Source organism: Schistocerca piceifrons, chromosome 6 (genome assembly GCF_021461385.2).
Source record: "Schistocerca piceifrons isolate TAMUIC-IGC-003096 chromosome 6, iqSchPice1.1, whole genome shotgun sequence".
NCBI classification, from domain to species: Eukaryota; Metazoa; Arthropoda; class Insecta; order Orthoptera; family Acrididae; genus Schistocerca; species Schistocerca piceifrons.
Window position 1 is genome coordinate 341315433 of NC_060143.1, and position 12845 is coordinate 341328277.

General features: G+C 45.6%; 1 protein-coding gene across 2 annotated transcripts in view; it reads left to right on the forward strand.

Moving 5' to 3' along the window:
* The window catches only part of LOC124802806 (putative inorganic phosphate cotransporter), a 375509-nt gene that overhangs the window by 297847 nt on the left and 64817 nt on the right, over positions 1 to 12845 (forward strand). For both annotated transcript variants that reach the window (XM_047263811.1, XM_047263813.1), the window contains exon 3: positions 5375 to 5617. In XM_047263811.1, coding sequence (XP_047119767.1) covers positions 5375 to 5617 — 243 coding nt within the window. The remainder of the gene's footprint in view (positions 1 to 5374; positions 5618 to 12845) is intronic.

Sequence of the window (12845 nt, forward strand, 5' to 3'; positions counted from 1 at the left end):
CAACAGTCATTGGATCTCGACCAACGCGAGCAGCAATGTCGCGATACGATAAACCGCAATCGCGATAGGCTACAATCCGACCTTTATCAAAGTCGGAAACGTGATGGTACGCACTTCTCCTCCTTACGCGCGGCATCACAACAACGTTTCACCAGGCAACGCCGTTCAACTGCTGTTTGTGTATGAGAAATCGGTTGGAAACTTTCCTCATGTCAGCACGTTGTAGGTGTCGCCACCGGCACCAACCTTGTGTGAATGCTGTGAAAAGCTAATCATTTGCATATCACAGCATCTTCTTCCTGTCGGTTAAATGTCGCGTCATTAGCACGTCTTTTTCGTGGTGTAGCAATTTTAATGGCCAGTAGTGTATTTTTAGAATTTGTAAGTCCCTTTCTCTTGAATGAATCACCCAGTTTTTCTGAAATTGTAATCATTTGTTTATCTGTACACGTATAGTTCATCTACCGATTCGTTTTTTCCTTGTTTTTTTTGTCTTAGAATGTTCTATGAAAAATCAGTTACATCTATTATGTGAGCCAAACGAATGGTAAAAGATGGTCTTACGGTATGTAACAATCTAGAGAATCAGGTAGTAGAAGTAGACCCACCCATTGATGATGGGAGAGGTGATGAAGCGTGTTTGGGGCTAGAAAGGATTAATTGAATAATAAGGGGAACTGAATTCGAATAATTCTCAAATTTTGTCACAAATGGTTTGTTTGTGTACCCAAGTTTATGGAATCATTTTTGCTTCCCTTGTTGTCAACCGTCACCTACCTCAGTTTGTGCTATTGACAGTCAAGCACTCTGTGTACAGGGTGTTCCACAAATCCTGTACCAGGCTTCTAGAGGCTGTACAGGGGAATTAGAACATAAAACTTCCTGACAGATTAAAACTGTGTGCCGGACTGAGACTCGAACTCGGGACCTTTTGCCTTTCGCCGGCAAGTGCTCTACCAACTGAGCTACCCAAGTACGACTTACGACCCGTCCTCAGAGCTTCAATTCTTCCAGTACCTCGTCTCCTACCTTCCAAACTTCACAGAAGCTCTTCTGCGAACCTTGCAGAACTAGGACTCCTGGAAGAAAGCATATGCGGAGACATGGCTTAGCCACAGCCTGAGGGATGTTTCATATCAGCGCACACTCCGCTGCAGAGTGAAAATCTCATTCAGGAAACATCCCCCAGGCTGTGGCTAAGCCATGTCTCCGGAATATCCTTTCTTCCAGGAGTGCTAGTCCTGCAAAGTTTGCAGAAGAACTTATGTGAAGTTTGGAAGGTTGGAGACGAGGTACTGGCAGAAATGAAGCTGTGAGGACGGGTCGTGAGTCGTGCTTGGGTAGCTCAGTTGGTAGAGCACTTGCCCGCGAAAGGCAAAAGGTCCCGAGTTCGAGTCTCGGTCCGGCACACAGTTTTAATCCGCCAGGAAGTTTCATATCAGCGCACACTCCGCTGCAGAGTGAAAATTCTCATTCTAGAACATAAAGGTTTGACGAGTAGCTTATGCCCGGAAATGTGCCGTTTGGATGTAAAATAAGTTTGAAGATCTGATACGTCTAGTTACGACTCTGACAGGTGACACATACGTAAGCATACTTCCTGATCACCTGCAACCATTCTTGTCCATTGTGCATTCCGACGGACTTCGTCAGTTCCAGCAGGACAATGCGACACTCCACACATCTAAGTTTAAACACACACGCTGGTCACCAGACTCCCCAGACATGAACATTATTGAACATATGTGGGATACTTTGCAACGTAGTGTTCAGAAGTGATGTCCACATCTCCACCCTCTCTTACTCGTACGGATTTATGGACCCAGCACTACTTCAGACTAGAGATGGGCAAACTAGTTCATTCTTGGGAACTAGTTCACAGCTGATCGTTCTTTTTCGGGAACCGTTCATTTTTACTCGTTCACCGTGTGTTTGTGCTTGGTATATGGTTCTTATGAAAAACTAAAACCTGGTAGTATAGGTGACTGAAGGATGGAGGGCACCAAGAGGGGGCACTTGCCTCCCTCACTGGAGTATAGAGTTTTTATTCATCACAGAATTCTTACATACTTTTAGAAGTAATTTCCGTGATTCTGCAGAACCTCTCGTTTAGCCAACTGTAGCGTTGTGTGGCTTTTTTTTTTTTTTTTCATTTATTGAATTTCAATTCCCCCCGAAGGGGGGCGGGCTGGCAGCAGCTTAGTACGCCGCTCTTCAGCCGACAGATTTTGTGACAAAGATCAAGAGAACAAATAATAAAAAACAGGCGATAAAATCGGAGACTTAGAGAGTAACAAGGCGAAAAGAAATCGTGGAACTTAAAACAACAACACAGGGATGATGACGCTAATAAAAATACATACGAAGTAGACAGGGAAAACAATAGACAATTAAAAAAAAACACGGCGACAGTCTGGATTCTGTTCGCAAAGGAAATAAAATTCACACCGAGCGACAGCATGGTTTCTGTTCGCAACACGAGAAAGACAAACAACACTGAATAGTCACTGGAACACTGCACTAAAACGTTGGCAAATATGACACCACAGTCGAGAGCAGGTGGGGGGAAACTGGACAGAAGATGGGAAAACAAAAAAGGGGGGGAAAGGAGAGTAAAAACGAAGGGGGGGAGCCGGGAAAGGAGCTGAAGTAGGATGAGGACCCATAAGAGGGGTGGGGGGCAGACGCTACAGGGAGTGGGGTAGGCAGAGGAGGGGAATACAAAAGGACTGGGGGGGAGAAGGGAGGTAGGGAGAGGTTTAGTGGGGAGGAAAAACAGGACGGAAGGGGGGGGGGAAGAGGGAGCCCAGGGAAAGGACAGAGGAATGGAGGGGGATTGAGGATCAGAGTTGATAGGAAGGATAAATGGAGGGAGAGAGGGCATCATCCGGGAGGGGGAGTTGACGGAAGCCACCTTGGGAAAGGAGATGGAGGGTGTAGAGATGGAGGGTAGGGGGGACACAACGGTGAAGACGTGGCAGGGGGCGGGGACGGGATAGGAGAGGAGCAACCAAGGGGTGAGGGGGTTCAAGACGGCGGGAGGTGTAGAGGATGCGGATATGTTCGAGGAATAGGAGCAGATGGGGGAAAGGAATGAGATCATAGAGGATCCGCGTGGGGGACGGGAGGCGGATACAGAAGGCGAGGCGGAGTGCATGACGCTCAAGGATCTGGAGGGACTGATAGAATTTGGGGGGGGCAGATATCCAGGCAGGACTGGCATAACAGAGGATGGGACGGATGAAGGATTTGTAGGTGTGGAGGATGGTAGAGGGGTGCAACCCCCATGTCCGGCCAGAGAGGAGTTTGAGGAGTCGGAGGCGGTTGTGGGCTTTGGATTGGATGGAGCGGAGATGAGGTATCCAGGTGAGGTGACGGTCAATGGTGTTGTGTGGCTGATCGCAGGGAAATAATATAGGGTGGCGCACGGAAAACCGGCCCCGAGTACAGACTGCTCGCCAATTACGGACGATGTGTTGCCCGTTACGAGCAGATACAACAAACAGGCAAACATGTAATAATTAGGCAGTGAAGAAATAACAAGCTAATGCAAGCAACAACTGCTAAACAATCGATGACGATGTATAGAGAGCTGGAGAAGAGAACATGAAAATCTCAAGCGACGCGCATGGGCTATAGCTCATGTAGTTGGTTGGTTGGTTGGTTTGGGGAAGGAGACCAGACAGCGTGGTCATCGGTCTCATCGGATTAGGGAAGGAAGTCGGCCGTGCCCTTTCAGAGGAACCATCCCGGCATTTGCCTGGAGTGATTTAGGGAAATCACGGAAAACCTAAATCAGGATGGCCGGACGCGGGATTGAACCGTCGTCCTCCCGAATGCGAGGCTCATGTAGTCTTGTAAACCTGTTGGTCGCCCATTCCCAACTTAATAGACCACAAGTGTCCTGTATAAAATTCTTCGTTTCGACTTCCACTACATAGCTATGCTACGTTGTGAACAATAATCGTTTACACCCTATATGTACTTCACGTTGTCTCTGAGTTCGTAGGCGAAGTAGAGACTTTATGCAAGCATAAGATAAAATGTGGTTTTCTCATCATACTTGCGGCACACGCTTAGTAAAGATTAGGTTTTTATGTTGCATTATTAAAGTTAATGCAGCAATAATAATAATAATAATTAAGTTCGCAGTAATAAAGTTTTTGGTTTGGAAGCTCCTTCTGAACAAATGTTTTTGAGATAATAAATAAATACGATTTTATGGCAATCTATGTCTTTTCAAATGGAGAGACATCGCTTTTCCTACTGAGCCAAAATGACCTACAACCCACTGCTTTTTTTCTTTTTTTCTTCTTTTTTTTTTTCAAAGAAACCTAACTAGCGGGTAATGCAAATTGGAAACAACCAAACTTAATAATAATTAGGGCCTTCCTAAATGTAATGTTTTGTATATGAAAGATACACGAAAATCGTTTTACAAGAATTTTCTTACACTAAAAATTAAGCAAATTATTGAAAGTTAGTTGCTAAACCAAGTCGATGACCCAAAAAATATATGAATAAGAAAAAAAAAAAACTTGCCTTGTTATAAGTATGTCTTCTGCTGTTCATCGATATAATGAAGTGAGCTGATATGCCATTTTGTTACCTGAAAAGACGTATTTATTAGATACAACGTAATTTTTATGTAATTTAACTATAAAATACTTTTTGATTCCCCGTCGTGGACGCTGAATAGCCAGAACCAAGTGCAAGAACAGTTTGGAACACATGTAAAATGGGCGAGCGCAGTGAACGAAACGAACAACTGGATACTGAACTAACTAGGAGCAGTCGGCAGTGGTACTGATACATGTGGTCATGCGATGAACGACGAGTGCGGCCGAGGGAGACCGAGACTGAGACGAGCACGCGACCGAAGTGAACTACGAACCGATCGTTCCTTGGAATTCGTTCCTCGGTCCTTTCGTTTATCTCGGTGAACCGTTCCTTTGCACCCGTTCGTTCCCGAACTACCCATCTCTACTTCAGACATTAGTCGAGTCCATGACACGTCGTGTTGCGACACTTTTGCGTGCTCGCGAGGGTTCTGATCGGTATTAGGCAGGTGTACCAGTTTCTTTGGCTCTTCAGGGTATTATTGTTAAAGGGTTGTACAGTTTGATGAGTGAAAGTGTGATCGCAGTGAGGTAGCAGTGGCCGAGCGGTTCTAGGCGCTACAGTCTGGAACCGCGCGACCGCTAAGATCGCAGGTTCGAATCCTGCCTCGGGCATGGATGTATGTGTTGTCCTTAGGTTATTTAGGTTTAAGTAGTTCTAAGTTCTAGGGGACTGGTGACATCAGAAGTTAAGTCCCATAGTGCTCAGAGCCATTTAGTGAGGTAGCAAGTGCCTGTATGATGTGTGCTTGCAGTGCGGGCTGGCCGAGTTCGACTGGGACGAGGAGACGCAGGGCCTGATCCTGAGCTCTTTCTTCTGGGGCTACATCGTGACGCACCTGCCCGGCGGCATGCTGGCCGAGCGCTTCGGCGGCAAGTACTCGCTGGGCCTGGGCATCCTCTGCACGGCCATCTTCACGCTGCTGTCGCCGGTGGCCGCGCGCTACGGCGGCTCCGGCTGGTTCATCGCCATCCGCGTCCTCATGGGTCTCGGAGAGGTAAGGCTGCGCGCTCCGCTTCACTCACCGTCCAGCTGCAGCTGTCTGAGCCTGCCCGCCAAAGACCCTCGCACTTGCTGGCCGCCATGCTGGTGTTAGTGAAGAAACCAAGTGTCACTAAAACGCAAAACAAAATGTGTATCTTACAATGAAATGAACACCCTTAGCTGCTTACAGGCGTTGACATACGTCAACGGGGACAGATGAAAATCTGTGCCCCGACCGGTCATTCTAACGAGCTGCTTGGTCACCGATTGTATCTGTTCTTTCGGACATGTCCGAAAGAACAGATACCATCCTAGAAAATAAAAAAATGTGTATCACCAAACGGTTAACCCGATTCATGTTGTATGGACCCAGTTTCAAGTTGTCTATCTAAGGGCTTCGAGGCGCAACAAATACACTCCTGGAAATTGAAATAAGAACACCGTGAATTCATTGTCCCAGGAAGGGGAAACTTTATTGACACATTCCTGGGGTCAGATACATCACATGATCACACTGACAGAACCACGGGCACATAGACACAGGCAACAGAGCATGCACAATGTCGGCACTAGTACAGTGTATATCCACCTTTCGCAGCAATGCAGGCTGCTATTCTCCCATGGAGACGATCGTAGAGATGCTGGATGTAGTCCTGTGGAACGGCTTGCCATGCCATTTCCACCTGGCGCCTCAGTTGGACCAGCGTTCGTGCTGGACGTGCAGACCGCGTGAGACGACGCTTCATCCAGTCCCAAACATGCTCAATGGGGGACAGATCCGGAGAACTTGCTGGACAGGGTAGTTGACTTACACCTTCTAGAGCACGTTGGGTGGCACGGGATACATGCGGACGTGCATTGTCCTGTTGGAACAGCAAGTTCTCTTGCCGGTCTAGGAATGGTTGAACGATGGGTTCGATGACGGTTTGGATGTACCGTGCACTATTCAGTGTCCCCTCGACGATCACCAGTGGTGTACGGCCAGTGTAGGAGATCGCTCCCCACACCATGATGCCGGGTGTTGGCCCTGTGTGCCTCGGTCGTATGCAGTCCTGATTGTGGCGCTCACCTGCACGGCGCCAAACACGCATACGACCATCATTGGCACCAAGGCAGAAGCGACTCTCATCGCTGAAGACGACACGTCTCCATTCGTCCCTCCATTCACGCCTGTCGCGACACCACTGGAGGCGGGCTGCACGATGTTGGGGCGTGAGCGGAAGACGGCCTAACGGTGTGCGGGACCGTAGCCCAGCTTCATGGAGACGGTTGCGAATGGTCCTCGCCGATACCCCAGGAGCAACAGTGTCCCTAATTTGCTGGGAAGTGGCGGTGCAGTCCCCTACGGCACTGCGTAGGATCCTACGGTCTTGGCGTGCATCCGTGCGTCGCTGCTGTCCGGTCCCAGGTCGACGGGCACGTGCACCTTCCGCCGACCACTGGCGACAACATCGATGTACTGTGGAGACCTCACGCCCCACGTGTTGAGCAATTCGGCGGCACGTCCACCCGGCCTCCCGTATGCCCACTATACGCCCTCGCTCAAAGTCCGTCAACTGCACATACGGTTCACGTCCACGCTGTCGCGGCATGCTACCAGTGTTAAAGACTGCGATGGAGCTCCGTATGCCACGGCAAACTGGCTGACACTGACGGCGGCGGTGCACAAATGCTGCGCAGCTAGCGCCATTCGACTGCCAACACCGCGGTTCCTGGTGTGTCCGCTGTGCCGTGCGTGTGATCATTGCTTGTACAGCCCTCTCGCAGTGTCCGGAGCAAGTATGGTGGGTCTGACACACCGGTGTCAATGTGTTCTTTTTTCCATTTCCAGGAGTGTATTTCATTTTCGGTATTTAATACAGGTAAAATTTAAACTTCTGTCATAATCTACTCATTGATAGGTTAATCCTATCTTAAAAGCTTAACGCAGCGGACAATTGTTGAGTTAAGTGTCCCAGGTGGAATGGTGAATACTGAGGGATATGACAGGAACGCTCATTTGAAGAAAAAAAAAGTCATATACACGGTGGTCCATCGATAGTGACCGGGCAAAATATCTCACGAAATAAGCATCAAACGAAAAAACTACAAAGAACGAAACTCGTCTAGCTTGAAGGGGGAAACCAGATAGCGCTATGGTTGGCCCGCTAGTAGAGAGAGCCTGTATAGGGAGAGAGTGGCCAACCAGACGATACAGCGGCCATTTTTCTGCCAAACAGCGGGCGGGACTTTTGAATGGCCAGTAGTGGAGTAGTGGAGTACAAACTCGCCGAATCAAAAGCACAATATAGCGAAATCATTCGTTGAATGCCTTCGTTTATAAGAATAATGTGTTATAATAACTTTCACACAGTCAATTTACAGGTTTGTTTTCAAACTTAACTACGTATATTGCAAGTTGTTATATGTAGTAAAAAGCAAAACCGACTTACTTCGCATTGATAAGAGTACTTGGTTGGTTTCCACAAGGTTACTGTTTGATTTATGTCAGCCCTGTTGACTGCGACTGCCCACTGCTTTCGTCTTTCTTCATTGCGTGGAAATGCTGACGTGCGAAATCCACTTTCGCCTCTATTGGAACAACCAAATGCAGCACAACCTGGCATCGTTTACGACCGTCTGCAGAACGAATTACAGATGTCAAAAACAATACTGTACAATTACTAACGTGTTTACTTCAAACATGTAGGCCTACCGACTTCATCACAAAACGCTTCATTATTTGAACTCGTACTTAAGATCGCAAACGATAATTACGTACTAAAAACGATATACAACTAAATCGAACATGCATGCACAACGCATAACAAGTATCTCAAGAATTCAAATACCTTTTAATCGTTTCCAAAAGTCCTCTGAACTTCAATTCAACTCAAAAGCACGGCAAACATAGGAAGTGCGAGAGACATTTTTCTGCCAAAGCTAATCAACCAATCACGGGCAACTTCACCTATGGCCACTCTCTCCCTATACAGGCTCTCTACCCGCTAGATGGCGCTGCCATAAGTCAAACGGATATCAACTGCGTTTTTTAAAATAAAACCCCCATTTTTATTACATACTCGTGTAGTACGTAAAGAAATATGAATGTTTTAGTTGGATCACTTTTTTCGCTTTGTGATAGATGGCGCTGTAATAGTCACAAACATATGGCTCACAATTTTAGACGAACAGTTGGTAACAGGTAGGTTTTTTAAATTAAAATACAGAACGTAGGTACTTTTGAACATTTTATTTCGGTTGTTCCAATGTGATACATGTACCTTTCTGAACTTATCATTTCTGAGAACGCATGCTGTTACAGCGTGATTATCTGTAAATACCACATTAATGCCATACATGCTCAAAATGATGTCCGTCAACCTCAATGCATTTGGCAATACGTGTAACGTCATTCCTCTCAACAGCGAGTATTTCGCCTTCCGTAATTTACGCACATGCAGTGACAATGCGCTGACGCATGTTGTCAGGCGTTGTCGGTGGATCACGATAGCAAATATCCTTCAACTTTCTCCACAGGAAGAAATCCGGAGACGTCAGATCCGGTGAAAGTGCGGGACATTGTATGGTACTCTGATGACCAATCCACCTGTCATGAAATATGCTATTCAATACCGCTTCAACCGCACGCCAGTTATGTGCCGGACATTCATCATGTTGGAGGTACATCGCCATTCTATCATGCAGTGAAACATCTTGTAGGAATATCGGTAGAACATTACATAGGAAATCAGCATACATTGCACCATTTAGATTGCCATCGATAAAATGGGGGCCAATTATCCTTCCTCCCATAATGCCGCACCAAACATTAACCCGCCAAGGTCAGTGATGTTCTACTTGTCGCAGCCATCGTGGATTTTCTGTTGCCTAGTAGTGCATATTATGCCAGTTTTCCTTACCGCTGTTGGTGAATGACGCTTCGTCGCTAAATAGAACGCGTGCAAAAAAATCTGTCATCGTCCCGTAATTTCTCTTGTGCCCATTGGCAGAACTGTACACGACGTTCAAAGTCGTCGCCATGCAATTCCTGGTGCATAGAAATATGGTACGGGTGCAGTCGATGTTGATGTAGCGTTCTCAACACCGACGTTTTTGAGAATCCCGCTTCTCGCGCAGTTTGTCTGCTACTGATGTGCAGATTAGCCGCGACAGCAGCTAAAACACCTACTTGGGCATCATCATCTGTTGCAGGTCGTGGATGACGTTTCACATGTGGCTGAACACTTCCTGTTTCCTTAAATAACGTAACTATCCGGCGAACGGTCCGGACACTTGGATGATTTCGTCCAGGATACCGAGAAGCATACATAGCACACGCCCGTTGGGCACTTTGATCACAATAGCCGTACATCAACACGATATCGACCTTTTCCGCAATTGGTAAACGGTCCATTTTAACACGGATAATGTATCACGGAGCAGATTCAGTCCGCACTGGCGGAATGTTACGTGATACCACGTACTTAAACGTTTGTGACTATTACAGCGCCATCTGTCACAAATCGAAAAATGTGGTCCAACTAAAACATTCATATTTCTTTACGTACTACACGAATATGTAATAAAAATGGGGGTTCTTATTTTTAAAAAACGCAGTTGCTATCCGTTTGACCCATGGCAGCGCCATCTAGCGGGGCAACCATAGCGCCATCTGATTTCCCCCTTCAAGCTAGACGAGTTTCGTTCTATGTAGTTTTTTCTTTGGATGCTTATTTCGTGAGATATTTGGCCCGGTCACGATCAGTGGACTACCCTCTATGCCCTATTCTGAATGGTTTACGAGACACAACACACACGTTATCAATACGCGAGCTGAATTGCTTGATCGCATCATGGGCGTTGCTGCCCTTATTAGAGAGTGTGCAGAGTCAACCAGACAAGCAACATAATATGAGAGTGTACAACCGCACTGAAGCTGACATTGGAATATTCGAACATTTACTATGAACTGTAGGGTGACGTGTACGATAACGCTTAAAGGAGAGTTAAAATTACGTATTTTTCAACTGATGCTCTGTAAAACGCACGTTGTAATGTTATGATCATTCCTGTCATATCCTCCCTTATCGATCATTCCTCCTGGTCACACCGTATGTCTTGAGATAACTAACGCAGCGCAAATAGCCTAGACTGCATTCGTTCAGTAATTGAGAACGAGGGCACTTACAGATCTGCAACAAACTTCATACATAATTTCTACCCTTTTTGAAACTTTCTTTGCCAACACCCCCACCAAAATGATGAAAGAAGAATATTTTGTTGCTTGCCTCATTTTCGCTGCTCATGCCGTGAAACTGCAACATCAGACATGACGTTTCAATTTATTACTTCTTTACTACTAACTCTATTTGCAACACTTTTTGTATGCAGTATCCACATATACCATGAACGTACTTGCAAAATTATATCATTGTATGACACATAGTTCAGGAGGCATGCGTCATGCACATCGAGATACGCGAGAAACCAGCTTTTGCTTACGTCATGCACATCGAGAAACGCGAGAAACTAGCTTTTGCTTAAAATGGAGTGTAAATTACCCATACTATACCCATCCAGTGTTTCATAATGAGAGCCATTAACGTCTTGCAACAAACTTTGAACATTATATCAGATCTTCTGTAAGCTCTGAAAACAATCCCCTTTATACGAAGTTTGACCCAGGGAAGAACAGTAAAACGGTCTGAATACAGTTAATGAAATATAAAACAGTAAGCAAATTTTCGTAGTACAACAAAACATGTAAAGGTCCTTTTAACGAAAATTGGAGATAAATCTCAAACTAAATCTTCAATTGTCATAAAAAAACCTATCAGTGCAAATGCGTCTCTCCATGTAGCACAGACACGTGTCATGTGGATGTAACTGCAATGTTGTAATGCCACACTGCAAGAAAATAATTCACTGAAACGCAACGTCTCCACGTTTTCATTGATTTAGCAGGTTTGTTGAAGTTCTCTGCTAGTCCTGGTTACCTCGTTTGTACAAAAATTACATACAAAAGAAGAAAATGTTATATCTGTTGAAATCAGTTTATTTCAAATTGTGACAGCATCCGCTACTACGGTACAAACGAAGGATGAGTACTCGAAATGGGGCTGTTTTAGCCTCCTGAGGAGAACGGTGATCTTTACACCCGATTAGATTATGAAACTTTATGCCTTGGCCACAAATCACTTTGCAGCCATCATCAGTGAAATGTAGGTGCGTAGTCAGTAAGATGAGTGACTACGTGTGCCAATGGGCATGAAAATTCGTAGGAATGAAGAATAACAGCAGTAAGACAAAAATTGTGAGAGATTTTAAATTAACTTCAGTTGTTGTTCACAAAACATACACGAAATTTTATGAGCAGCATATACAAATGTCCTCTCATTGACCACATAGCTGTACAATACCACCCATTTACAAAAATTAATACAGCTCCATACGCTTTACAGTCCCCTAAATATTATGTAGAGAGTTGCAAAAGTAACGTGAAAAATGTCCTGTGACGTCGTATTGCTGACTGAGAAATGAAAACTGGTCCTCGCAGATTCAGACGAAGACGCGATCTGAACAGTAACCTTAACATAACTGAAAAAGCACGTCACACAGCAGCACCTGAAAAATCATGGAATGTGGAATTATGCCAAGGCAACGCAAGCCAGCGACGATCTCACCAATAATCCTAGACGCTGCAGCTTAACAATGCCCATCAAGAATAATTCAGAAGACAGAATTATGATCTTTCCAAATCTTCAGCGGGCACTGCGATGCCAATAGCGCTCGGCGCAGATCAAGCATACAGGATCAGTAGTGCTTTGTCCGTACCCTCGTTGTCCTACCGAACTCTAATCACTGGGCCCAGCAACCTGTCTTCTAAGTAATGCCTCAAGGCATACTTCTTTCTACTCAAAAGAAGACTTCATTAGGAGACAAACATATGCGCTATAAAGCCTTTGAGTCATGCCAGTGATTCGCAACTCACGCATTTACACTAATGGTCATTAAAATTGCTACACCAAGAAGAAATGCAGGTGATAACCAAGTATTCATTGTTGTTGTTGTTGTTGTGGTCTTCAGTCCTGAGACTGGTTTGATGCAGCTCTCCATGCTACTCTATCCTGTGCAAGCTTCTTCATCTCCCAGTACCTACTGCAACCTACATCCTTCTGAATCTGCTTAGTGTACTGATCTCTTGGTCTCCCTCTACGATTTTTACCCTCCACACTGCCCTCCAATGCTAAATTTGTGAT